The 27543-nt window shown below is 51.4% G+C and overlaps 2 protein-coding genes across 8 annotated transcripts in view; both read left to right on the forward strand.

Annotated features, from left to right (window-relative positions):
* The window catches only part of UBAP2L (ubiquitin associated protein 2 like), an 81529-nt gene extending 60862 nt beyond the window's left edge, over positions 1–20667 (forward strand). For 4 of the 7 annotated variants that reach the window (XM_015419152.1, XM_015419151.1, XM_015419153.1 and 1 more), the window contains 6 exons: positions 1201–1418; positions 1518–1623; positions 4746–4813; positions 17497–17694; positions 18101–18136; positions 19993–20667. In XM_015419152.1, the coding sequence (XP_015274638.1) occupies positions 1201–1418; positions 1518–1623; positions 4746–4813; positions 17497–17694; positions 18101–18136; positions 19993–20088 (722 nt within the window). In that variant the 3' untranslated portion in view covers positions 20089–20667. The remainder of the gene's footprint in view (positions 1–1200; positions 1419–1517; positions 1624–4745; positions 4814–17496; positions 17695–18100; positions 18137–19992) is intronic. The other 3 variants (XM_015419154.1, XM_015419155.1, XM_015419157.1) reach the window with 1 other exon arrangement.
* Positions 20668–25130: 4463 nt separating this feature from the next.
* Positions 25131–27543, forward strand: part of HAX1 (HCLS1 associated protein X-1) — a 19822-nt gene continuing 17409 nt past the window's right edge. Inside the window, exons 1-2 of the mRNA XM_015419132.1 lie at positions 25131–25206; positions 27210–27445. Coding sequence (XP_015274618.1) covers positions 25154–25206; positions 27210–27445 — 289 coding nt within the window. The 5' untranslated portion in view covers positions 25131–25153. The remainder of the gene's footprint in view (positions 25207–27209; positions 27446–27543) is intronic.

A 27543-nucleotide genomic window follows, 5' to 3' on the forward strand; every position in this document is an offset into this window, starting at 1 on the left:
ATAGGGACCACTTCGGTGGGAAGGTAACAGCGTTCTGTGCGCCTTGGTGTTTAGTCATGCCGGCCACATGACCACGGAAACGTCTTCGGACAGCGCTGGCTCTTCGGCTTTGAAACGGAGATGAGCACCGCAACCCTAGAGTCGGATTCGACTGGCTTTCGAGCAAGGGAACCTTTACCTTTTTACAAGCGTATTGGAAGGGAGTCGACGCTCCTGCAACAGGCAGCACAGTTGCTAGCCCCACATCAGACCCCCAGAGTCTCTGTGCGCCTGAGACAGAGAATGAATGTTCCCTTCTTTACAGGAAACTTTATCCTCCATCAGTGGAGGAAGGTCTCCTGAAGTGGGTTATTATGGCCCTCACCGGCTCCTCCGGAAGGGGCTATGCAGATGATTCTGCCCTAAACCACGAATCTGAAATGAGTCCATCCAGCCGACGAATGATAAAAGACCGATTCCAGCCGTTGCAGAATTAGCTTCTGGCTGAGGACAGCAACGGTGTCCCATCACAGCTGGCCCCCTCCTCTTCTCTCCCATCCTGCCTGCTTCGGCCGCCTCCTTAACCTGCCCGCGAGACGTTAGAACAGTCCAGAGTAGGTTCTAGATTAAATTATGGATGCCATCTGGAGCTGACCGAATCAGGAACGATGGATCGGCTGATTTTAATCTGTGTTTTTGTATCCTTTTGACCTGTTGTAAATCGCCCAGAGCCCTGTGTGCCCAGGGATTGGGCGATTCAGAAATTCAATAAATAAGTAAATAGAACTGCAGGTGGGTGGGTGGGTGCTCCACGGAAATAAACGTGAGGGCTGAAAAACAGTCTCAGTGGACACAGGACCGGAAGCTGGGGAGTCTGTAGCAGAGGAAAGCCAGTCGTAAGCAAGAGCCTGGAGCCGTGTGTTCCGCCCACCGTGTTCCCTCTAAGCTGAGCCAGTGTGAGCTAGCTCACAGTTTTTTTAGCCTCCGGCGCGCACATTTTTGTCTTCCCTCAAGAAGGGAGGGCTCCAGAGCAAACTAATTTACACAGTAGCCAAATCACTGGCTCACAACTTTAAATGCCAGTAGCTCACAAAGCAGAATTCTTGCTCACAAGACTCCACAGCTTAGAGGGAACATTGGGGGCAGCCGGTCCTTCTGGAGTCACCGATTGGTTCAGTGCCCACTTCTCACCCCGCAAACTCACTTTCTCCCACTGGCCAGGCGACCTCACGAAGTTCGGCCGAGGCGACGCCTCTTCCCCTGCGCCGGCGACGACCCTGGCGCAGCCCCAGCAGAACCAGACGCAGACGCACCACACCACCCAGCAGACCTTCCTCAACCCGGCCTTGCCCCCCGGCTACAGCTACACCAGCCTGCCGTACTACACCGGAGTCCCGGGGCTGCCCAGCACCTTCCAGTATGGGCCTGCCGTGTTCCCCGTGAGTGGGGGCCTGCTGTGGAGCTGCAGGGTGGGGGCGGAGCCGGGCCTCGTCGCCGGCCCCCGTGCTGCTGACACGCCAGCCCTTTGCTTTCCCCAGGTTCCGCCTACCTCTTCTAAGCAGCATAGCGTGAATGTCAGCGTGAATGCCTCAGCCACTCCGTTTCAGCAGCCCAGTGGCTACGGCTCCCACGGATACAGCACTGGTGAGCAGGAATCTGGGCGGGGGGTGGGTGGAGAGAGCACGTTGGCTTGGTGTGGGGGAGAGGGGGAGACGTCGGGGAGGGGCGGTGGGTCAGTGGTAGAGCGTCTTCCCTGCAGGCGGAAGGTCCCAGGTTCGATCTCCGGCATCTCCAGCTAAAAGGACCAGGCGGTAGGCGATGAGAAAGACCTCTGCCTGAAACCCCTGAAGAGTCGCTGCCAGTCCGAGTAGACAAGACTGACCCTGATGGACAAAACAGTAGAAGAGAGCAAGAGTCCAGCAGCACCTTAAAGACTAACAACTTTTGTGGCAAGCTTAGAGCTTTCGTGAGTCACTGCTCAATTCTTCAAATACCCGCCACAAATTTTGTTAGTCTTGAAGGTGCTGCAGGACTCTTGCTCTTTTCTACTGCTACAGACAGACTAATGCGGCGGCCCGTCCTGATCTGTCTTGGTGGTCTAAGGGTCTGATTCGGTATAAGGCACGCGTCCATGTGTTCCGTTGCCACGTCTGTCATGCCTGATGGCAAAATGGCCCCTTGTACTCATCCGCCTAAATGGGTACTACAAGCCGCTAACAGCACAAATCCCTCAACACATCCAATCGGAAATGTTGAGTGGATGGGTGGTGGTGGTACATTTTTAAATGTATTTAGAACATTTTTGTCCTGCCTTTCCCAGCCATTTGGTGTCCCCAAGGCGGTGCACGTAGAGACATTAAAACAATTTAAAACATTTTTAAAATGTTAAAGTAATTCGATAAAAGCACATAACCGAACAGCACCAGGACCATAGAGGAGGGCCGGTAACAATATCAGGGTTGTGTCAAGCAAGACGAAGAAGCCTTCACCTGCCGGCGAAAGACATTGATAGGGTGTGGTCAGATGGGCCATTTAGTCCACTTTCGGCCCGCCTCAGAAACTGATTTTATCTGCGCGATCACACAGTCAATATCTGCCTCCTGTCCCCTGCCATTGGTTTCCGGCTCAAAGCCGCCTTAACCCGGAGTATTTTGTTACCAGGTCCCCCAAGTGGTGTTTTCCTGATTCTCCGGTTCCAGTTGCACTTTTTTTTACGTCTAATCACTCCTGCGGTGTTGAGCCACTTCCGGTTTAAACCCCCTCCCCGCTTGAAAGCTGCCCGAGGCTTCCACTTTTCGCCCGCCATTTTTTTTAATGAATTGGCGGTGCGCGCATAGGCGGAACTCCGCCACCACGTTTAGAAAACCACCATTTAAACAGTCACTTGTTTTAGTGTTTAGATGAGTTCGGGATCTCACGGAGGCCATTTTCAGGTCAAACATTTAAAGGGAAGTCTTTTGTTGGAGGACTTGGATTGATTCGCCCTGGTGGTTCTGCGCATGCGCCGTGATAGTTCCCCCCCTTCTACGGAGAGGTGCCTATGTGCATGCGCAAACTGAGGGGGGGAACCCGTCGACACATGCTCCCACGTGCCAGTAGTGTAGACGCCGGGGAGCGACGTGACTGCGCAGTGAGGTGGGATAAGGGAGGTCAGTGTGGTTGCGATGATCCAGATCAAATATAATCCGGTTAGAACCAGAGCCGTTTAACCCGCTCCCAGCACGCCACCTGACCGCACCCTCAGAGGGAGACAGGTGGATCTCTCTGGGGGGGGGGTGTCAGAGTTTTGTGGGTGGGTGTGGCAGAGAAGCGGAAGAGATTCGCAGTTCAGAGTTCCGGCTTCAGATTAATCTGGCTGTCGCTTTGGTACATGTGCAAGCAGGGCATCTGTTGTGGAGTCCCGATCCAGTCCCTTGAGCCTTTCCCCTGGATCTCAGACCGATTAACAAGTGGCCTGGAGCAGCGATTCTCAGCCGGTGGGATGCAGAAATTATTCTTGGGGGGGGGGGGGCGGGTTTTCGTAACACAAAGAGTTCACGCTCTCCTGCAAGTCCCCATGTCCCACCGTACATGTGGCATGCCATCTCCTGCCATAGATTATTCTCCTGTGACCTTTTAGTGTGCTTGCAGTAATAACAGAATGCTTGTAAACCTGTACATGTCCTTTTTTTTTGAGGGGGGGGTAGGCTTTTCGTTTCTAACATGGCGGGGCCCCGCGTTCGTTAATAGAGCGATGGGTGAGATGTAAGCTGTGAAAGGCCGGTAACCCCTGGCTTAGGCCGTCAGTCATCCAGACTGCAGTGCTGGCTAGTGGGCTTCTGTTCTCTCCCCCCCACACACACACACATTGCTAAACAGCTTCAGAGACATTAAGGACAGCAGAATGGGGGAGAGGGGTTCTGCTGCCCATCTTAAAGGGCGCCAGGACTGGATGCCCCTTCTTCCTGTTTCAGCACTGGCAACAGCAAGAGTGGGTCCCCAGTTTGGGAGTCCCCCAAAGCAGGAGGAGACCCACACGTAGCCCTCAGGCTGAAAAACATTCTGGTCCTTGTGCACTCTCCTCAGCTTGGCTCGTTGTGAGCCAGTTTGGTGGTTAGGAATGCGGACTCCAATCTGGGAGAACCGGGTTTTATTCCCCACTCCTCGACATGCAGCCAGCTGGGTGACCTTGGGTCAGTCACAAGTTCTCTCAGCTGTTCTCTCAGGAGCAGTTCTCTCAGAGCTCTCTCAGCCCCACCTACTGCACAGGGTGTCTGCTGTGGGGAGGGGAAGGGAAAGGAGACTGTAAGCCGCTCTGAGGCTCCTTCGGGTATTAAAGGGTGGGGTATAAATCCAATCTCTTCTCTCTCCTCCATGCTGGTTTCTTTTTCAATTAAACCCAGTTGCCAAAACTTCATAATAATCTATGGAGATGGTGTTGCAGTGAAGCTGGTGCCACTGCACCTCCAGATCCAGCCACTGGCTTCCCAAGCGACAGCCCAACTCCACTAGCGCCTATAACTATTAGACTTGGAAGTGCGTGAACAGATAGCTGCCTTTTTTGCATGGTCTCAAGCCACTTTCGGTCCTCATGAAGGCTAGAAAGTTGTGTTGTGTGTTCAAACCCCACAGCCTGGTGTGGATGCCACAAATGTGTTGCAGTCCTGGGGGAAAGGTACCCACACCTCAGTAATGGTGGGCAGGAGATTGGTAAGAGAAGGGAAATCGGCTTGCCTCTGTATGGTGTTGCTGACCCACTTGCTATTTCTGTTTTTTTTCTCCTTCAGGCGTGTCAGTAACATCCAGTAACACGGGTGTGCCAGACATCTCTGGTTCAGTCTACTCCAAAACACAGGTAGGTATTGTGGCAGAGGCTGTTATGCCATGCAAGGCTTGTGCACCCTGTTTGCAGTTGGAGATGCGGTGCAAAGAAAGGCAGTTGGAGTCAGGCCTCCTGGGCATTAGAACATCAGAAGAGCTCTGCTGGATCAGACCAGTGAGGGTCCCTCTAGTCCAGCATCCTGTCTCACACAGTGGCCTCAGCCAGTTTCTCTGGAGGGCCCACAACAGGGCAGAGAGGCCGAGGCCTTCCCCTCACAAGAACATTAGAAGAGCCCTGCTGGATCAGACCAGTGAGGGTCCATCTAGTCCAGCATTCCTGTCTCACACAGTGGCGTCAACCAGTTCCTCTGGAGGACCAACAGTAGGGCAGAGAGGCCGAGGCCTTCCCCTCATAAGAACATCAGAAGAGCCCTGCTGGATCAGACCAGTGAGGGTCCATCCAGTCCAGCATCCTGTCTCACACAGTGGCCTCAACCAGTTCCTCTGGACAGCCAACCACTGGGCATAGAGTCTGAGGCTTTCCCCTCATTTTGGCCTTCTGGCAATAGTGCTCAGATATTGACTGCCTCTGAATGTGGAGGATCTTCGACGTGGTCTCAGTGCTTCACACCCATGGGATCTAGTGCGCACACAGTGGATTGGTGCTGTAGCAAGCTCCTTTAACGGATGTTCACGCGCAGTCCCTCGGGCATGCCCAGAGGGGTGGGTGTGGACATCCCGCCAGTTCCTTTCTTACTGCCGCGTTGGAAAGACCTTTTTCTTCGTCAGTCTGATCGGTTCGCGTGTTTTGGCTTTTTGCCTCATGGCTCTTTGGATTTTTTCCTCAGTTTATTCTTTTTCTTCGTCATTCTTTCAGAAAACTTTAAAAAACCCACCTTTTATTTTCTGCTGAGGGGAAGGTTGCCGCTTTACCCCAGTCAGGCCTTCGGGCTATGCCCCCCCCCCCCCCATCGTTCCCTCTTCTTCGCTTTTATGGGAGGAATTGTATAGTTCTCGATGCTTGAAAAAAGCAAAGAACATTTTGCAGGATTTGTCACACCCTGAACACTCCCTGTTTGAACTGCTGCCTTCGGTAGAAGATATAGGACAATCAAAACAAGGACAAACAGATTAAAAAACAGTTTTTATTCGAGAGCTATTATTGCTTTAAATGCTGTATGAATTGGAATTTGGTGGTTTTGTTGACATTGGTGGTTAAGTTGCAATGTGAACCCTAATGGTTGTGTGAGTGTATATGAGTATGGTTGTGTGAGTGTATATGAGTATGCTTGTAGATCACCGAATGATTGCACCTTAATTTCGTTGTACTATGTACAATGACAATAAAGTATATTATTATTATAAGTGGGGGGTTTTCAACAGGTGCAAGGGTTGCGGCAGCAAACTTGCTCCTCCTGACCGTCATACCCTCTGCATTTTTTGCCTCGGAGAGTCTCACCAGCCAGAGTCCTGTCGCCACTGTGCGCGTTTCTCCAATCAAACGCGGTAAAACCGTGCTGCGCTCCTTAAAGTGGTGCTCCTTGAATCGGCCCTTGCTCTTGCCTCAGTGATGGAGGAGAGACCGTCTACATCGACAGCTCCGACATCGAAGGCACAGTCGTCCGCTTCCATGCCAGTCAAAAAGAAGGCTAGGGCAATTAAAGATCAGAAGTCCGCAAAGAAGGGCACCTCCAAGTCCCTTAAGGCGGCGAAGAAGGGGAAGGAAGCGGTGCCTTCACTGAGTGATGCCCCTATAGTGCCTCCCGCTCCAACGGCAGTATTGATATCAGAGGCCCAACTCCCTCCGCCGATACCAACCATCCAACTACTGGATTCCCCCATCCAACAAGTGGAGCGTCCGTACTCCAATATCGGCACGGTGGAGCTCCTAAGTCACCAAATGGGTGCAGAGCTTTCTCCTTTGACTTCGTCGGCATAGATGGTATCGTAGGCTCCCGATGTCGAAACACGTCGGTACCGACACGCTTCTCGCAGCACACAGCGTCATCCCCCGCATTACAATGTTCAATCTGTCGATATCGACGACCGAGACTACAGGGACGGTTCTCACAGACAAGCTACTGCTTTGTCTCCCAGATGTCCACGGTCCAGAAGTCAATCCCCCCGAGTCTTTCTGCCCCCTCCACCACCGATATCGTGGGATCAACGACAGTTGAGGTACCTGTACGAGGCTTATACACCATCCATGCCATGGTTGACTCCAGCGGGCTATTCTGATTGGGATCGCTATTCGTCCCGCTCTGTTCACAGATCGAGGTCGCCCCACAAGTCCAGACCTTCGGCATCTCTGTCTCGTCCTCCTGCAGACAATCCTTCCCACCATAGTATGGAACCAAGTCGTTCTCCCAACCCTCAGGTCACTCCAAACCCTGTTGTTCCACCAAAACCTATAGCTTGTCAAGAGGACACTTCTGTCCAAATACAACACCAAGGCTCCTCTGACTCCATGGAAGAAGACTCGGAGACGGAAGCTTCTGAGGCTCAGACCTCTCCTGACCATAAATCTCCCAACTAGGATGTCGCTGAGGACTTACCCATATCCCCATCGGACAACCTTACATCGTAGACAGATTTAGTTAAAAGAATGGCCCACTCTTTAGGCCTCTCTGTTGTCCAGCAACATCCACAGGCAACAGGTGCGGTTTATGATATAGTTCAGCTTGATACCTCTTCCACCTTGGCATTGCCTGTGTCTTCTGGCCTTCTGCAAGCGCCGAAGACACCATGGCTAAAACCTTCGTCTGCCCCTGTGTCCACGAGACGACTGGACCACATGTACAGGGTCCAGGAGGCAGATGCTGAATTCCTCTTCACGCACCCTCAGCCTAACTCGATGGTGATAACATCTTCCTCCAGATCCAAGAGGACTCATTCCTCACCTACTCCACGGGAGCGTTAGAAGGCCACTAATTACTTGGCCTGTATGAACCGATATCAATATACTCTCTGGGAACGGTTCTCAGAACTTCTCAGCCACCTCCCAGACGACAAACTTCAGGCAGCCAGAGTCATACAAAAAGAAGGCATGGTGTTGGCAAAACAACAGCTCAACACTACTAAGCATGTCCTCGAAGCGTCTTCCAGAACTATGGCCTCTGCAATAGCTCTCAGGAGACATTCCTGGCTCCGCAACACTAATCTGCCAATAGATACCAGATCTTATGTGGAAGACCTTCCCTTCGATGGCCTGGGGCTTTTCAATGCGACTACAGATTCTACTCTACAGGAGTTAGATAAAAGCATAAAGGCGTCTCGAGCTCTAGGAGTCTCATCCTCTGCAAGACAACCATACCATCCACGCACCTGGTCGAGGTCCTGGCAGAGGCGTACCCCAACTCATCAGTCTCCAGAGACACGATGGAGACCAAGAATGTCTTCAGGAGGCCAAAAGCCCGCCTTCCAGAAACCAAAATTCGGTTCAGAACAACACGTTTTCCACACCAAACAGTCCAAACCCTCCAAACAGGGTTTTTTGACTTCCCTGTCACCGAGTCAGCTCAAACCCATCTGTCACCCTTTCTTCAAAATTGGCGTCACATCACCTTGGACGAGTGGGTACTGTCCATATTGTCCCGAGGCTACAAAATTCAGTTCCACCAGAACCCCAATACCCCCGTCGTCGTCTCCACGCCCCCTTCCCCACCTCTCCTCGAGGAGGTGTCCGTCCTTCTGCAAAAGGGAGACATTGAACATGTACCACCACACAGATCATGCCATTGCTTTGCAGACACATCTGGATGGCCACCCTTGACTTCCAAGTTGCATATTTCCACCTTACTATCCACCCCTTCCACCGCCAATACCTACGCTTTGCGATTGGTCAGCAGCACTACCAGTATACGGCCCTTCCATTCGGCCTGTCCAGCGCCCCAAGGGTCTTCACAAAGACTATGATTGTGGTTGCAGCTTTCCTCTGAGGTATTTCCATCTACCCATATATAGACGATTGGCTTCTGGTAGCACCTTCCAAGACTGCCCTGGTCTCAAACGTCAGAGAGACTCTGGCGCTATTGGACAATCTGGGCCTACAAGTCAATCAACAAAAGTCTCAATTGTGTCCGGTCCAACGAATACAGTACATCGGCGCAATACTGGATTCGAAAACATGCATGGCTTACCTGTCCCACGACAGGGCAACAGATATCATTTCCTTAGCCACCGTCGTCCGTACCCAACCCTCCGTCACGGCCTTCCAAATTCAGAGGCTGCTCGGCCTGATGGCTGCAACTACATCGGTTCTCATCTTTGCCAGACTCAAAATGCGCCCTTTACAGCTCTGGTTTATCCACAACTACGACCTGTCGAAAAACGCACACACTGTCGTCCTATCCCCTCTTCCCAGCATACGGGACTCATTACTTTGGTGGACTGTCCCTTCGAATATTCTCCAGGGAGCGCCCTTCCACCCTCCGTCACCCGAGGTCACCATAACGACAGATGCTTCCCTGACAGGATGGGGTGCGCACTCCATGGGCCTTTCTGTTGGAGACAAATGGGACGTGCAGATGAGGAGGCGACACATAAACTTCCTAGAACTGCCGGCGATACAACATGCTGTCACCAGTTTCCTACCTTTAATCAAGGGAAAATGTGTCACGGTCCTCACGGACAACACCACAGCGCTCTCTTATGTCAACAGACAGAGAGGCACTGTTTCCCTACGCCTCTGCAACCTTGCCATCCAATTATGGAACCTCTGCATCACCAACAACATTTTCCTCATAGTCACTCACATTCCTGGACACATGAACATGCAGGCAGACCATCTAAGTCGAGCAGGACTCAGTCTTCACGAGTGGGGGATGAACCCAACATACCTCCTCCCACTCTTCCACATGTGGGGAGCTCCCCAAGTCGATGTCTTTGCCACCAGAAACAACAAAAAGTGTCCTCTGTTCTGCAGTCGAGGAGGCAGGGACCCACAATCTCTGGGAGATGGTCTCCTTTACCCTTGGTCCACGGGACTTCTTTACCTGTTCCCCCCCTTACCTCTGCTTCTGAGAGTGGTCCGCAAAATACTCAGAGACGGCGCGGACGGCACCTTACTAACCCCATGGTGGCCGAGACAATCTTGGTTTTTCAACAGTCCTCGAGTTATCACAGGGGATATACCATCAATTCCCTCTGGCTCAGGACCTCCTCCTCCTCTCCGACTCCCCTCTCTTACATCACGACATACCACTATTGAAACTGACGGTATGGAGAATAACATCACCGGCTTCTCCACCCGCGTAACGAACGTCCTGTTGAATTCCAGGAAACCTACTACGCGGAGGTCCTACAATTATAAATGGCGAAGGTTCTGTTCTTCCCTAGGTGATGACGCCCCTCAAGCCGCCTCAGCGGGGCTCGAATGAGTTTCCCAATTCCTCCTCTCCCTAGCTGACTCGGGACTTTCCCATTCTTAGTTAAGAGTTTATTTGGCCGCTCTTTCGGCCCACCATGTTCCAGGTGACGGATGTACTTTGTTTTCACATCCAATTTCAAAACGTTTTTTAAAAGGTTTATTGCGTCTCTATCCTCCTGTCAAGACCCCAGTCGCTCCCTGGGACCTTCCTCTAGTTCTCCGCCAGCTCACGAGGAAGCCCTTTGAGCCGCTCACAACATGCGACCTCAAACTGCTAGCGTGGAGAATGGCCTTTTTAATTGCTGTCACCTCGGCTAGACGAGTGGGAGAAATATTGGCTTTCCGGCACGATACACCTTACCTGTCGTTTTTGCCAGATGGAGTCCGCCTCGTCCCAGACATCTCCTTCCTGCCGAAGGTGGTGTCAGAGTTCCACCTGCAGGCGGAGGTCTTCCTCCCTGATTTCTTCCCAAATCCAACATCAGCGGAAGACAAACTACTCCACACCTTGGACGTGAAGCGGGCTCTCCTGTTCTACCTCAGTAGAACACACCCGGCTAGACGAGATTCACAACTGTTCGTCTCTTACGCGTCAGCACGACTGGGCACTCGCATCACGGCCCAGCGCCTGTCAAAGTGGATTGTGGGTCTCATCCGTCTGTGTTACCAGATCGCAAAACAGCCATTGCCTGGCTCTATTATTATTTTTTTTAAGCGATGCGGGGGGGAAAACCCAAAACCTCATAAAGTTTATTGGATGCAGAGAGCTGCCGGGACAGTACAATATTCCAAGGTCTTTGCGCAGCCCGGGAACTCGAGTTCAGCTTGGCGATCGACAGCCGGAGGGAGCACCAAAGAACAGTCCGTGGGGCTGTTGGACGTGGACCAGGGCAGCTGGGATCCCGGCAGAGAGGCAGCGAGCAAACAAGCCCCTCCCTGGAGGATGACGTCTCTCCGAGCCCCGAGTCGGAGCTGTACACATTGCCTGGCTCTATCAGGGCTCATTCTACCAGGGCTGTTGCGACTTCCACTGCCTTCTTCCAGGGAGTGCCACTGACAGACATTTGCAAAGCCGCGACGTGGGCCACGCCTAACACCTCCATAAGGCACTACGCCCTAGATGTCCGTACGAACACCAATACCAACATGGGACGTCACATTCTGTCTTTGGCTACCCAGTAAAAAACCTGCCAGCACCCTCCTCCAGGTAGGCTACTGCTCACTAATCTCCCATGGGTGTGAAGCACAGAGACCACGTTGAAGATAAACAGGTTGCTTACCTGTAATCGGTGATCTTAGAGTGGTCATCTGTGCATTCACACCACCCGTCCTCCTTCCCCGCTGCTGTCAGCTTCTACATTTTCAATAGGGGTTGATTTGTGGCGGTTTGAAGGAACTGGCAGGATGTCCGCACCCACCCTCTGGGCATGCGCGGTGGGGTTCCCGCGCATGCCTGAGGGACTGGGTGCGAAAATCCGTTAAAAGAGCTTGCTACAGCACCCATCGATCCAGCGCGTGTGCACTAGATCCCATGGGTGTGAATGCACAGATGACCACTCGAAGATCACCAGTTACAGGTAAGCAACCTGTTTTTCTTTTTAGTCACCATGGTTAGTAGCCACTGATAAAACCTATCCTCTGTGAATCTTTCTAGCACCTTTTAAATAATCTGTTCCCATGGCCATCACAACGTCTTCTGGCAGCGAATTCCACATTTTAATCACTTGCTGTGTAAAGGAAGTATTTCCTTTTGTCCAACCTGAATCAGCCATCACCGTTTCTCTCCCAGTCATGTAGGCCACCCTGAGTGATGTTGGTCTTCCTTTCCATAGCATGAGGAGGGTGAAGGTTGATGTGATCTACAAGATGAGAATTCCCCGGTTTTAATTTGATCTCTGCCACAGAACTGTCAGGTGGCCTTGTCCTACCCTTTGGGGTTGTTGCAAGGTTTGAACCTGCAGGCAGCTTTACACGTTGCATGGGGAGGGGGCCATGGCTCAGTGGTATGGCATCTGTTTGCCATGCAGAAGGTCCCGGGTTCAATCCCTGGCACTTCCAGTTAAAAGACAGGTAGTAGGTGATATTGGAAGACCTCTGCCTGAGACCCTGGAGAGCCACTGCCAGTCGGAGTAGACAAAACTGACCTTGATTGGTTGAGAGCCAGTTTGGTGTAGTGGTTAAGTGCGCGAACTCTAATCTGGGAGAACTGGGTTTGATTCCCCACTCCTCCACTTGCACCTGCTGGATGACCTTGGGCAAGCCGTAGTTCTGATAAGAGCTGTCCTTGAAGAAGAGCAGTTTCTGTCAGAGCTCTCTCAGCCCCACCTCCCTCACAGGGTGTGTGTTGTGGGGAAGGGAAAGGAGTTTGTGAGCCACTCTGAGACACCTTTGGGTGGGGTATAAATCCAATCTCTTCTTCTTTTCTTGAATGACAACAGCAGGCATGATTGGATTTAGAGGAAATATGCAGAGGGGTAGTAGAGCAGTTTCTGTCAAGATCTCTCAGGCCCACCTACCTCACAGGGTGTCTGTTGTGGAAAGGGGAAGAGAAAGGAGTTTGTAAGCCGCTCTGAGACACCTTTGGGTAGTGAAGGGCGGGGTATAAATCCAATCTCTTCTCTTCTTCTTTTACCTCACAAGGTGTCTGTTGTGGGGGGTGGGGGAAAGGAGTTTGTAAGCCGCTCTGAGACACCTTTGGGTAGTGAAGGGCGGGGTATAAATCCAATCTCTTCTCTTCTTCTTTTACCTCACAGGGTGTCTGTTGTGGGGGGGGGAAGGGAAAGGAGTTTGTAAGCCGCTCTGAGACACCTTTGGGTAGTGAAGGGCGGGGTATAAATCCAATCTCTTCTCCTTTTACCTCACAGGGTGTCTGTTGTGGGGGGGGAAGGGGAAGGGGTTTTGTAAGCCGCTCTGAGACACGAGTGAAGGGCCAGGGGTATAAATCCAATCTCTTCTTCTTCGTGTGTGCAGGGAAGCACCTGCCCCTCGTGCCTACCCCAGTCCTCCCTTTCCACCACACTGGTCCGCCCAGTGGGACTAGTGAAGGGCGGGGTATAAATCCAATCTCTTCTCCTTTTACCTCACAGGGTGTCTGTTGTGGGGGGGGAAGGGAAAGGAGTTTGTAAGCCGCTCTGAGACACCTTTGGGTAGTGAAGGGCAGGGTATAAATCCAATCTCTTCTCTTCTTCTTTTACCTCACAGGGTGTCTGTTGTGGGGAGGGGAAGGGAAAGGAGTTTGTAAGGCACTCTGAGACACCTTTGGGTAGTGAAGGGCGGGGTATAAATCCAATTTCTTCTCTTCTTCTTCTTCTTGATGGACCCAGGATCTGATTCTGTTTAAAGGCAGCTTCATGTGTTCATTTTTCTGCTTATTTAGTTGACCCGAGTTGAGAATTCCTCCTTAACTCTTATAGTGTGTTGAAAAACTCTGAAACATTCTGTAGCGTCCTGTATCTCTTGGGTTCAATGGGAAGGGAAGAAGTTGAAGTCACATCTTAGAGGGGAGGGAGAACACTGGCACCAAAATACAAATAGCAGGATGACACTTCCATAAACTTTTATCCACTCTTTTGGCCCTGAGCTCTGCAGGAGAGAACGGGAGAATTTTTAGGGCACCATAATTATTCACAGAACTGATCTGGAACAGATCTCCGAGGTTTGTGTGTTGATGAAATAAAACAAAAAAGCCCGGTAGCACCTTAAAAACTAAAACTAATAACTTCTAATTCAGTATGAGCTTCTATGAGTCACAGCTCACTTCTTCAGATAAATATAAGGGGGGGAAATCGTACTGGGATACCATGAAAGTATAAATCTCAGCGTTAGGGGGGAAAGGGAGTAGTTGGTGTAGAAAGGCTAGGTAGGGGTTCCGTCATGAATCAATAGGATTAACAGTTACACTTACTGTATGGTGAGTGAGGTCAGAGGCTCAAACAGTTGAGTAAAGAGTTTTAAGTGAAAATTAACTGCTATTGGTACAGTCAACCTAACATCAGAAGAGCCCTGCTGGATCAGACCAGTGAAGGTCCATCTAGTCCAGCATCCTGTCTCACACAGTGGCCTCAGCCAGTTCCTCTGGAGGGCCAACAACAGGGCAGAGAGGCCGAGGCCTTCCCCCAATGTTGCCTCCTGGCACTGGGATTCAGAGGTTGACTGCCTCTGAATGTGGAGGTTCCCCTCAGTCACCATAGCTAGTAGCAACTGATAGACCTGTTCTTCATGAAGCTATCTATGCCTGTGGCCATCACCAGTATTTCCTCTAAGCTGAGTTAGTGCGAGCTAGCTCACAGTTTTTTAGCTTCCGGCTCACACATTTTTGTCTTTGCTCAAGAATGATGGTTCCAGAGCAAACTAACTTATGCAGTAGCCAAATCGCTCGCTCACAAATTTAATGCCAGTAGCTCACAAGGTAGAATTTTTGCTCACAGGACTCCATAGCTTAGAGCTCCATAGCTCCATTGGCCATCACTATATCCTCTGGCAGCGAAGTCCACATATTAATCACCGTGTAAAGAAATATTTCCTATTCATTTATTTAGGGATTTTTACCCCACCCTGCCTTCCAAGTGGGCTCGGGGCGGCTTACAACATTTTATACAACAATAAGTTAAAACATTACAGCATTAAAAAAACATTAACCAATTTCAAAGCATAAATAACTCAATTTTAAAAGCCTATTAGCAGCTCGATAGTTAGCATCCATTCTCATGATCGGTCCCGAATCTACTGCCCATCAGCAGAAATTAAATTGATATCAGTCTGTTAAAACACATTCAGAACAGCCCATTAAAAATGTCTAAAAAGTGAGTCTTGTAGAGCTACTGGAGATTGGAACCACTGAAGAAAAAGCCTCTGTTTAAGCCAGGTTGACACAGAGTATTCAGTTTGTTGACTGAGTTCAGCACTTTCACCTTGTATCTTCCCTTTGAAGTGTTTTTGTAGAGTGGTGACTCACCGTTCATGGCCCTCTTGTAGCCATTTGGTTCACATCTGAACTCTTATACTATATTATCTAATTTATGAGTTAGATTTGGGGCCTGGTGGGGGAGGGACCAGTTTCTGATAGGCAGACTGCCTCACACCGGCTGATGGCTCAGATTCTTGGCTGCGTCTTGCGTTAATACAGCAAAGCACCTCTTGCATCCTTAAGGAAGATTTGCGGACTCAAACCCATCATACCTTTGTAGTTTAGTGAAGCCGTAATGTTTTTAGGGATCCTGAGTGCGAACACTTGCTTTGTAAAAGTAAAACACACCAATGAGCCAAGGAGGATTCTAGGTTTTGAAAAGAGTTATGTGCGACTGACCTCTGTTTATTGAAGATGGGTAGAGAGGGGGTCTGTGGCATTTACCTTGGGGGACCCACATACTAAAAGTTTAGAGGACAAAGAAAGGGGAAAACAAAATCAACCCGAAATATACCAGCACTGTTCAAAGGATCAAGCTAACTTTAAAAATAAATATTTGGTGTAGTAGTTAAGTGTGTGGACTCTAATCTGGGAGAACCAGATTTGATTCCCCCACTCCTCCACTTGCAGCTGCTGGATGACCTTGGGCAAGCCATAGTTCTGTCAGAGCTGTTCTCTCAAGGAGAGTTCTGGAAAGAGCTCTCTCAGCCCCATCCACCTCACAGGGTATATGTTGTGGGGAGGGGAAGGGAAAAGAGTTTGTAAGACTTCATAGAATGTTACCAAGAGCTTGAAAAAAGCTTTAGTAATCTTACATGCAGTGGCGATGATTTCACATACGTAGTTGATGCATAATTCGAATGACCAACAGGACTGTGCGGGTTTCGGCCTCCAGGGCCTTCCTCAGTGGGTCAGCCACAAGTTCTCTCAAAGCTGTTCTCTCACACGCAGTCCTTGAAAGAGCTCTCTCAGCCCCACCTGCCTCACAGGGTGGCTGTTGTGGGGAGGGGAAGGAAAAGGAGTTTGTAAGCCGCTCTGAGACTCCTTTGGGTAGTGAAGGGTGGGGTATAAATCCAATCTCTTCTCTTCTTCTTCTTTTACCTCCCAGGTTGTCTGTTGTGGGGAGGGGAAGGGAAAGGAGTTTGTAAGCCGCTCTGATACCCCTTTGGGTAGTGAAGGGCCGGGTATAAATCCAATCTTTGTCTTTTAATGCTATGATAATAAACATACACTCATCCAGAAATATGTAAAAATTTAATCCAGGTGTCGCTTTCTGACCTTCAGACTGCTTGTTTTTAATTTATATTTGCTGTTGTGTTCACCATAAATAAAAACATTTTTGATAACATTTTAAAGTTAGCATGACCCTTCGAACAGTGCTCAAAATACATTTAACCAGACGCTCTGGAGACTGTGCCCCCGTCCCAGGCTTCGTCAAGCACACGCTATTCCCTGGGCCTCTCAAAATGGCCAAAGGAAGGGGTTTTTTCGCATTTCCCACCGCTGAGACCAGTGAAATGCAGGAGGGCCCGGACTGCCCACTCTGGTTTGGGAAATTCCTGGAGATCTGCGGATCGAACCTGGGGGAGGGGCAGTGTTTGTCGAAGAAGAGAAGAGATTGGATTTCTACCCCGCCCTTCACTTGGCATCTCAGAGCGGTTTACAAACTCCTTTCCCTTCCCCAGAACAGACACCCTGTGAGGGAGGGGAAGAGAGCTCTGAGAGAACTGCTCTTGAGAGAACAGCTTTGAGAGAACTTGTGACTGACCCAAGGTCACACCAGCAGCTGCATATGGAGGAGTGGGGAATCAAACCCGGTTCTCCCAAATTAGAGTCCGCACACTTAACCACTACACCAAACTCGTGAGCTGAGCAAGGATGCAAAACCGTGGAGTCTGTCCTCTGTAGCTGTCATTTCCTCCAGGGAAGCTGGTGTCTGTCGTCTGGAGATCAGCCGGTTAGTTTTAGGTGAAATCCAGCCTTCACTTGGACCCTGGTCACCCCAAGCAGGGCCTTTCCTGCTCTTGTCCCCAGGGGACTTGAGCAATTCTCCCTCTAAACTGTGGAATCTCATGAGCAAAAGTTCTACTTTGTGAGCTCCTGGCATTAAAGTTGTGAGCCAGCAATTTGGCTACTGCACAAATTAGTTTGCTCTGGAGCCGTCCTTCCCGAGCCAAGACAAAAATGTGTGAGCTGGAGGCTAAAAAGCTGTGAGCTAGCTCACACTAACTCAGCTTAGAGGGAACACTGGTCTTGAGTACGGCAGCCTCTTCTGCATTCCGACAGGCAGCGTTGAGGAAAGAGAGCTGCTCTCCAGGTGCAGTTTCTGGCCAACCGCCACTCTCGGTAATACGTCACGTGTGAGGCTGTGGCAGCTTCATCAACTTGCACGTAGGAGAAAGTTGGCTCACGGGCTTTCGAATCCCTCTCTGTCCCCCAACAGCAGTCCTTTGAGAAGCAGGGATTTCACACCGGAACCCCGGCGGCCTCCTTCAACTTGCCGTCGGCGCTGGGTAGCGGCGGTCCCATCAACCCCGCCACGGCCGCGGCGTACCCGCCGGCCCCGTTCATGCACATCCTGACGCCGCATCAGCAGCCGCACTCTCAGATCTTGCACCACCACCTGCAGCAGGACGGGCAGGTAAGCAGGCACCCCCTGCCCCCTCGCCCCAGTCAATCCCCTCCCTCCCACCTTGCAGACGCCAGCTGCCTCCAGGTTACCCTCCCCCCCTCCCCCTCCCCTCCCCTTGCACAAATTTGTTTGTATCCCGTAGTGCAGAGATAGCGACACCAGGCTTGGCACATGAGAGGAAGACCCCAAGGGTTAATCATTCAGATGTTCCTGTGTCCCCCACTCCCCATTTCCCCCTCCCCTGCTGCTTGGTCATACCAAGTCTGCCCGGATAGCCTCTCTCTTCCGGCATCCTTGGTAGGTCACGTCCCCGAGTCAACCCCCCTCGCACGCTCCGGTCCAGGGAGCTTTGTCATAATGTGTCCTTATATTTTCCATATCCTCGGCCTGCCTCCACCTTCCTAAAATTTTGCAGCCGATTCTGTACTTCCAACGCCAGCAAGAAGACCAGGTAAACAAACCTCTCGGATGATCTCACGTCTTTCACCTAGCCTGGTGCCTGGTAGCGGTCGGCCCTAGTCAGAGATGCGGGTGGGGAGGACACAGGTGTGTGCCTTGACCGTGCAAATTCTTCACCTCGCGTGGTCATGGGGTTGTTGGAAGTATCAGCGCTGCACCCCTAGGAAGGAAGTTACAAGGTACTTGGAAATAGAACAGTACAGCCTATACAGAATTAGGACTGTTTTGTGCTGATCTGATAGACCCAGGCTGGCCAGATCTCCTCAGATCTCGAAAGCGAAGCAGGATCAGCCCTGGTCAGGACTTGGATGGGAGACTGCCCTAGAAGTCCAGGGTCGATGTACAAAGGCAGGCGATGGCAAACTACATTTGCCTTCAAACCCCGTGAGAGTCTGGTGTGACTTGGCAGCTCTTTTCCACCATCAGGACGGTTTAGAACAGACGGGCAGGTATGGACCTCTAGCCATTCATCAGCAATCTAATCTGAAACCCCCTGACTCTGCAGAAGTCTACGAAATGGTTCTCAAGCTCATGTTCCCCCTTCAGGCCAATAGGACCTATAGGGCTTAGAGCCAGTGTGTAAGAGTTGGAAGGGACCTGCAGGGTCATCTAGCACAATGCAAGAAATTCACAAATACCTCCCTCACACACACGCACCCAGTGACCCCTGTTCCATGCCCAGAAGAGGGCAAAATCCTCCAGGATCCCCGACCAAACTGGCCTGGAGGAAAATTGCTTCCTGACCCCAAAGTGGCGACTGGCATTTCCCTGGGCGTGTAAGAAAGGCACTGAGGCAACCCTTCCTGCCCTCCCTCTGATGATCTGCCTAAACTCTCAGATTCAGCATTGTTGGCAGTTGGCCATCTAGCCTCTGCTCAAAAACCTCCAAAGGAGGAGAGCCCACCACCTCCCGAGGAAGCCTGTTCCACTGAGGAACCGCTCAAACTTTCAGGAAGTTCTTCCTAATGTTTAGCCGAAAACTCTTCTGATTTAATTCCAACCCGTTGGTTCTGGTCCGACTTCCTGGGGCAACAGAAAACAACTCCACACCATCATAAACAACTACTTGAAGACATCCTGCAGATGCAGCTTCTTACCACCTTCTTTTCCCCCCATCACCTCCTCTCCCCCGAAGATGATTTCTAGGGTTCAGGATCTGTGTGGACAAGCAGCTTTGTGCGCCCAGGTCCGGAGGTTTTGCCCACATGAGTCCTACAACCCCAAGAATCATCTCTCTGGGGGTCGGAATGGGTGGAGGAGAATGTGGCAGAAATCTGCTGATAGATCACGGTCTCCCAATTCTAGGTCGTGATAGGTAGCCCGTGTGAGTCTGTCGGTAGCAGTCTAAAAGAGCAAGAGTCCAGGAGCACCTTCAAGACTAACAAAATTGGTGGCAGGGGAGGAGCTTTCGTGAGTCACCGCTCACTTCTTCAGAACACCAGCTACAAAAATTACTTAAATTAAAAGTTGTGTGTGTGTAAAGTTACTGATTACAAGTAGTCTTATTGCTCTGCACCGACAACTCTCACGGTTTGGTGTTCAAAAGTATCAAGTCTCCCAAACTGAAACTTGCAGATTAGACAGTGGGTCGGCTCCCGCAGATCTGTTCCTCTGTCCCTTCTGCCGGTACGGGGAACTCTTGTGCGGTTAGCAGATCTGTCCTGTAGAATGCAAAACTCCAGAACGCCAACCGGTTTGGGGCCCGTTTGCGCCCCCAGAAAGCAGCTGAGGACTTGCCTTCCTAGATCTTTGGGGCAGTAGGGCTGCTTACCCTATAGCAGGGCCTGAGTAACCCCCCTCTTCTCTCTCTCTCTCTGTCTCGCCCCTTTTTTGTCTCCCCCCCTCCAGAGTGCCACCGGCCAGCGCAGCCAGGGCAGTTCCATCCCGCAGAAATCGCAGGCAAACAAGTCCGCCTACAACAGCTACAACTGGGGCGCCAACTGAAGGGGCTCGGGGCGGCTCCACACTTCAACCAAGAGACGGACGGACGGACCGGAAGCAGACGACCGACAGACAGCGACCTAACCAAGAAGGAAGGACCCCGGGGGAGGAGTTCCCTTGCCCTCGGCTTGGCCCTCGCAAGCCCCAGCGAGCTCAGCCCCTCGTGGCCACGCTCGGCGTTTCCCCCCACCCCAGCCACCCTCTCCCTCCCCTTCCCCCCTCCCTCAATTGTATGTAATATAGAATTTGTATCTTTTTTCCCCCTTTTTTCCCCTCTCTCTCTCTCTCTCTGCATTCATTCAGATTACGAGCTGTTCAGCCGTAGGGGCCTTTTTTTTGTTTTTGTTTTTCTACTCCCTTTTACTCCTCTCCCCCACTCCCCCCCCCAAAGTACCCCCCGGCGGATCCAAAGGAGTCAACACCTGGAGTTCCCCCCTCCTCCTACAATGCCCCCCTTTATTATTAGGAATAAGAGCAGTAATTGATATGAAACCGCATTGTAAGATTAATTAGTTGAAGTGTTTTTTTTGTACTGTGTTCTAAATTTAATGGATAAATGTGTCTTGTATATAAAAACGAAAACCCCACTCTGTTCTCCGGGCCTCGAGTCGTCCATCCGGCTACCACGGTCAGTTTTTAGGGGGAGGGAAGTCTGTGTGCGTCAGGCCAACCCTTGCGGGTTCAGTCTGCAGTGGGAATCAAGGGTGGAAAACCAGGTACCCTCCCAGGTGTTGAAAAATGCCAAGGGAAGACCATCAAAGATGCAATTGAAATGTGTGAGTAAAGGATTTTCTACTATGACACGCCAGGGGTCCCAGTTTTGTCTGCCACTCCCACGTGCTGAGGCACAGGCATAGGCCCAGTTTTTAAGCTGTCGTAACTGCAAGAGTTGAACTATTAAGGAAGGCCAAGCACTGAAGAATAGATTCTTTTGAATTATGGTGCTGGAGAAGACTCTTGAGAGTCCCTTGGACTGCAAGGAGATCAGATCAGTCAATCCTAAAAGAAATCAACCCTGACTGTTCCCTGGAAGGCCAGATAATGAAACTGGAGCTCAAATACTTTGGCCACCCAATGAGAAGGGAGCACTCACTGGAGAAGACCCTGATGCTGGGAAAGACTGAAGGTCAAAGAAGACGGGGACGGCAAAGGACGAGATGGTGAGACAGTGTTATCGAGGCAACGGATGTGAAGTCGAGCAAACTCCGGAGCACGACGGAATACAGGAGGGCCTGGCGTGATGTGGTCCCTGGGGTTGCGAAGAGTCGGACTCGACTGTGCGACTGAACAACAACACCAAAATGCTGGAGGGATATCCCAAAATCCCTAAAATATTTCTGAGATTAGTGTGTTGCTCCCCAAGTGTTCAGCTGTGCTCTTGAACAGGAACCCGCCCCTCTTTCCTGCTACAGCCCATTCCTCTCACCCCCCCCCCCCCCAAACCCTATCCTACTTCTGCTGGTTGGGTGGGTCCTTGGGAACAGAACCAGGTGGGGCTTGGCTTGCAGTGGAAGGGTGGAATTGGCGGCGGCAGCCTCACACGAGTGGGAGGGCTTGATTTGCGCAAGAAGGCAAGGGGCTCTACGCTCATTGTTTATATCCCATTGTCCATGAAATCTCCAGTGGCACAGAAGTAAAAATGACCCAAAATACAAGATCCAAATATGTGTTTCTGTTGTATTTCACAGTTATAGCAGGCAGTGATAAAAATTAGAGGCTGGAGCTGTGTCAGTCCCGTCCCCCCCCCCCCCCCCTCCCCCCCGGTTAAATTTTGCTGGGATTTTTTTCAGCTGCCTTGAGATGGCAGATGCATGTTCCAGAAACTGTGCCCTTTTGATTCTGGAATCCCTCCGGCTTCTTCCCCAGCCTGCCCAAGGTTGTATCTCTGCTCCCCTTCCCTCACTCTGTAGTCCCCTTGGGAAATAGCGAGGTGACCAAAAGGGCCCAGTGTTAATTCCAACACAATGGGCTTCCCGGAAGACTTTGTGGCATGAGCTCTTCCCTCTGCTTGGTGTAATTTTTTTTTTGGGGGGGGGGGGGCGTTTCGGTCCGATATCACCTTTCCACAAAGTGAGGAGTCTTTGACATGGCTGGGTGGGTGACCAGATGCTGCCCTGTACATAAGACGTGGGGAACAGGGCACTGGAGCTGAAAAGATGCAGCAAGACCGTGCCGTGTAGCATTCCATGTTCAGATGCATTTATATTTGCATTCAAACCGCAGTTCTTGCCAAAGCATGTTTGGCACTAGTATGTATTACAGGACGGAGCCAGTGTGAAGACTCCTGGCTGTCCAGAATTAGTGGGTTTCAACTGTTGTATTTGCAGGCAGGTTGCCAGTTTCTTTTTGAGCCTTTTGTTCAAATAGTTTTGTAGAGGAAGGGCCGTGGCTCAGTGGTAGTCTGCTTTGCACAAAGAGGGTCCCAGGTTCAATCCCTACTATTTCTAGTTAAAAGGACCGGGCAGTAGGGGATGTGGAAGACCTCTGCTTGAGACCAGTGTTCCCTCTAAGCTGAGTTGGTGTGAGCTGGCTCACAGTTTTTTAGCCTCCAGCTCACGCATTTTTGTCTTAGCTCAGGAAGGAGGGCTCCAGAGCAAACAAAAGCCAAACTGTTTGCTCACACCTTTAATGCCAGTAGCTCATAAAGCAGAATTTTTGCTCACAAGACTCCACAGCTTAGAGGGAACATTGCTTGAGACCCCGGAGAGCTGATGCCAGTCTGAGTAGACAAGACTGGCCTTGATGGACCGATGGCCTGATTCAGCATAAGGCAGCTTCTCCTGGATTTTTAAAGGGAGGGCCAGTGGCTCACTGGCAGAACATCTGCTTGGCATGCAGGTCCCAGGTTCAGTCCCTGGCCTCTCCAGCTAAAAGGACCAGGCAGTAGGTGATGTGGAAGACCTCCACCTGAGACCCTGGAGAGCTGCTTCCAGTCTGAGCAGACAATACTTCCTTTAAAGGACCAAGGGTCCGATTCAGTATAAGGCAACTTCAAGTGTTCATGTGTAATGCAGATGCCAAGTGTATTGCAGAGCCCCGAGTTCAGATATCTGCTAAATCCATGAAAAGTTTGGCTGCACTATATAGGGGTCCATCACTTTTAGTCTAACCTACCTTACAAGATAGATTCAGGTGGGTAGCTGTGTTGGTCCGAAGCAGCAGAACAAAGTTTTGAGTCCAGTTGGCACCCTTAGAAGAAGAGAAGAGATTGGATTTATACCCCACCCTTCACTACCCAAAGGTGTCTCAGAGCGGCTTACAAACTCCTTCCCCTTCCCACAACAGACACCCTGTGAGGTAGGTGGGGCTGAGAGAGCTCTGAAAGAAACTGCTCTTTTTCAAGGACGGCTCTTATCAGAACTATGGCTTGCCCAAGGTCATCCAGCAGGTGCGAGTGGAGGAGTGGGGAATCAAATCCGGTTCCCCCAGATTAGAGTCCTTGCACTTAACCACTACACCAAACTAGCTCTATGTGGCTTTAAGACCCACATTTCATTCTGGCACACAAAAGTTTATACCCAGTGGTGTAGTGGTTGAGTGTTGGACTCTATAATCTGGAGAACTGGGTTTGATTCCCCACTGCTACAAGTGAAGCCAGCTGGGTGACTTTGGGTCAGTCACAGTTTGGAGCTCTCAGCCCCACCTACCTCACAGGGTTTTTGGTGTGAGGAGAGGAAGGGAAGGAGATTGTAAGCTGCTCTTAGACTCCTTTGGATAGTGAAAAGCGGGGTATAAAAACCAACTCTTATGGGCTCAAACTTTGTTCTACTTTACAAAGTCATGAAAACAAAACCAGGGCCCCGGGCACACGGGCTAGATATCACTGGGGGGGGGGAGGTGTGGCTAATTGCCCTGGCGCAGTTTGATCCACGATTATGTGATCAGACGCGCCAGCGGCACAACACGGGTACTTCCCTCGGCGCCAGCGGGTAAACGGGACCAGAGGGGGATGCCGCGCGCTGGCCCGATCACACCACAGATGTCTGGAGGCAGCCTGTGGCAAACGTTTACAAGTACCTTGGAGGTACTAGTTTTTAAATCTGCATTGTCGGCAGTAAGCCACGGGTGTGCTCCACTTCCCAGATGTTGGGGTGTGATCGCACCGGGATAATCCGCCCACCTTCTGTGCCTCTCCCCCTGTTGCCCTGTGTCCACGGGAGACTATGTAGGCTCTCTTAAGGAATTGATACATAACCCCTCCAGTACCTGCAATGTTCATGGAATCACAGAGCTGGAAGGGGCCATACATGCCATCTAGTCCAACCCCCTGCTCAATGCAGGACCAGCCCAGCGCACCCCTGACAAGTGTTGGTTCAGCTGCTGCATACAACAATCAATTTTGTAATTTAATATTAGTAACCATAAATGCAACACAAACGTAGCCACAGGAAATAAAAGAGCTACTGCAAAGCCGCTGGCTCTGTTGCCCTGAGGACTAGTGGTGCCAGGTCCTCCCGGCCAGATTGAGAAACTCCGGGAGATCTGGGGGGTTTAGCATGGAGAGGGCAGGGACCTCAGTGGGATACAATGCCATAGGATCCATCCTCTGAAGTAGCCATTTCTGCCAGGGGAACGGATCAGTATAGAGTCTAGAGATGAGTTGTAATTCCGGGGGATCCCCAGGCCCCACCTGGAGGCTGGCCTCCCTACGGAGGACTAGGAACTTTGTCATCTTAAACGTAACGTAACGTGCGGCGGTCTTTCCTCGATCTTCTGTTTCCTATTTTCAACCTATTTCCTTCGCTCCGCACCAAAAAGCAGGAGTCACGCGGTGGGGTGGGGATTGGGGAACCAGCCCCGGAAGACACGCTTGCCCAGCCCGGCCTCGCGACTTCCCTTGGGAAGGGAAAGCGGAAGGAAGCGCCTGCGCGAGACTCGCGACGGACCTTCTCTCTCTCCCTTTCTCGTCTCTATGGTTTTCCCGGCGATCCCAGGAGGCGCCGCCGCCGTGAAGGCTGGTTCGCTTTACGGCAGAAGGGAACGAGAGCGGGGGGGGGGGGGGGCGGGAGCCGCTTCGCGACGGAGTGGCGGAAGCGGCGGGGTGGCTTCGCTTCACGGTCGCCGTGGAATGAGCCTCAACGATCTTTTGCGGGGTTTCTTCGGCTTCCGCGGGGAGCCCAGGTGGGAGAGCAGCGGCCACGTGGCCCTGAAAGCGGGTCCGCCGCCTCCTAGTAGGAAGCCCCCCCCCCAAAAAAAAATACCCCATAAACGACCACCCCTGCCTGAGCCCGTACCCGGGCAGCAGGCAGCACTCCAGCTGGGGTCGCTTCCCCCTCTCCTTGCTGGGCGGGGTGCTGATTCCGCTGCACCGGTCGAGTGGCTGCCTGCCCTGCCGGCCCAGGAGGCTTTTTAGCCGAGCTGTACTCGGGAACGACGAGGTTTTTAAGCAGAGGCTTGATGGCCGACTAGCAGCAATGCTGATTGTGTGAACTGAGGCAGATGGGGGACAGAGCAGGAAGGGACGAGCCAGTGTTTGGCTCTCTGACCCTCTCTTACATGCCCAGGGTAAAGCCGATCGCCACTTTGGGGTCAGGAAGGGATTTTCCTCCAGCCCAGATTGGCCCAGGGGTCCTGGAGGTTTTTGGCCTTCCTCTGGGCACAGAGCAGGGGGTCACTGGGAGTGTTCCCTCTAAGCTGAGCTAGTGTGAGCTAGCTCACATTTTTTTTAGCCTCCGGCTCACATATTTTTGTCTTAGCTCAGGAAGGAGGGCTCCAGAGCAAACTAATTTATGCAGCAGCCAAAGCTCCTGCTCACAACTTTAATGCCAGCAGCTCACAAAGTAGAATTTTTGCTCACAAGACCCCACAGCTTAGAGGGAACATTGGTCACTGGGAGAGTGGTAGAAAAAAAGAGTCCAGCAGCACCTTCAAGACTAACAAAATTGGTGGCGGGGTAGGAGCTTTCCTGAGTCACTGTTCAGTTCTTCAGATGCGGCTAGCCTGCAAGTCCATCTGCCCTATATCGCGGAGAGTGGAGTGATTTCAGATGCTGAATGACATTAGCAGGCAAATGACCATAGTAGTTGAATCAGTTTGGTGTGGTGGTTAGGAGTGCAGACTCTAATCTGGGAGAACCGGGTTTGATTCCCCCACTCCTCCACTTGCACCTGCTGGATGACCTTGGGCAAGCCATAGTTCTGATAAGAGCTGTCCTTGAAAAAGAGCAGTTTCTGTCAGAGCTCTCTCAGCCCCACCTATCTCACAGGGTGTCTGTTGTGGGGAAGGGAAAGGAGTTTGTGAGCCGCTCTGAGACACCTTTGGGTAGTGAAGGGTGGGGTATAAATCCAATCTCTTCTTCTTTTCTTGAATGACAACAGCAGGCATGATTGGATTTAGAGGAAATATGCAGAGGGGTAGTAGGCATGGAGAAATGAGCATTGGTAATGAGACAGGTGACTCAGATCTCGATTCACTCCAGGAGGATGCATTGTCTTGAGCTTTGTGATCAGTTGCAATTCAGCAGTCTCTCTTTCTATTCTCCCTTTGAAATTCTTTTTTAAGAGAACTGCTACTTTTAAGTCAGCAATTGAATGTCCGGGAAGGTCAAAATGTACTCCCACCGGTTTCTGAATGTTGTGGTTCCTGAAGTCAGACTTATGTCCATTAATTGGGGGAGTGGGGGGGAAGGTAGCTGTGAATTTCCTGCACTGTACAGGGGGTTGGACTAGATGTCCACTGAGGTCCCATCCAGCTCTGTATCTATGAGTACACTGGTGGGGTGGGGGGGGGGGACTGACAACCTTAAATGCTCAGAGGTACTCTAGTTTTTAAGAAGATTATATTTAATATCGTCCTAATATTAGTCACTGTGTTGGGGGAGGGTTGCATAACACATATAGTGATGAGGCTTTGTTGGTGGATGGGAATTGTGAACATCTCTCTCCACACGAGCTACGGGATTAGCGGCAGGCGTGGACTCAGGAAACCTGGATCCAAATCCTTCCTTAGCTGACAAACTCACAGTCTGACCTCGGCCAGTCATTCACTCTCTCGGCCTAACCTACCTTGCAGGGTTGTTGCGAAGAGGGGGGGAACCCTGTGTACTCCTCGGTGGAAGGGTGGGATGCAAATGTGAGGCGGATCCTCTTCTACTTACCCTAAGACGCCTACTACTGTCCCCACAGATCCCGAGATCCCTTCTTCGGGGGGATCACCCGGGACGACGAGGATGAGGACGAGGATGAAGACGACGGGGGCCCTTCCTTTGGGGCGGGACCCTCCGATGGCTTCGGCTTCGGCTTCTCTTTCGGCCCCGGGGGGATGCGCTTCCACGACAACTTTGGCTTTGAGCAGCTCTTCCAGGACTTCAACAGTCTGTTCAACGAGATGGGGTCCTGGACGCTGCCCCTGCACCCCTTCGGTAAGGGGAGCCTCCAGTTAAGGCTGGGGAATGGGCTCCGGGGGGGGGGGGGACGACACATGCCAGGTTATTCCCTTAGGCAATGGGGCACGATCCCG

Source organism: Gekko japonicus, unplaced genomic scaffold, assembly GCF_001447785.1.
Source record: "Gekko japonicus isolate JY-2015 unplaced genomic scaffold, Gekko_japonicus_V1.1 scaffold25, whole genome shotgun sequence".
Classification (NCBI taxonomy): Eukaryota; Metazoa; Chordata; class Lepidosauria; order Squamata; family Gekkonidae; genus Gekko; species Gekko japonicus.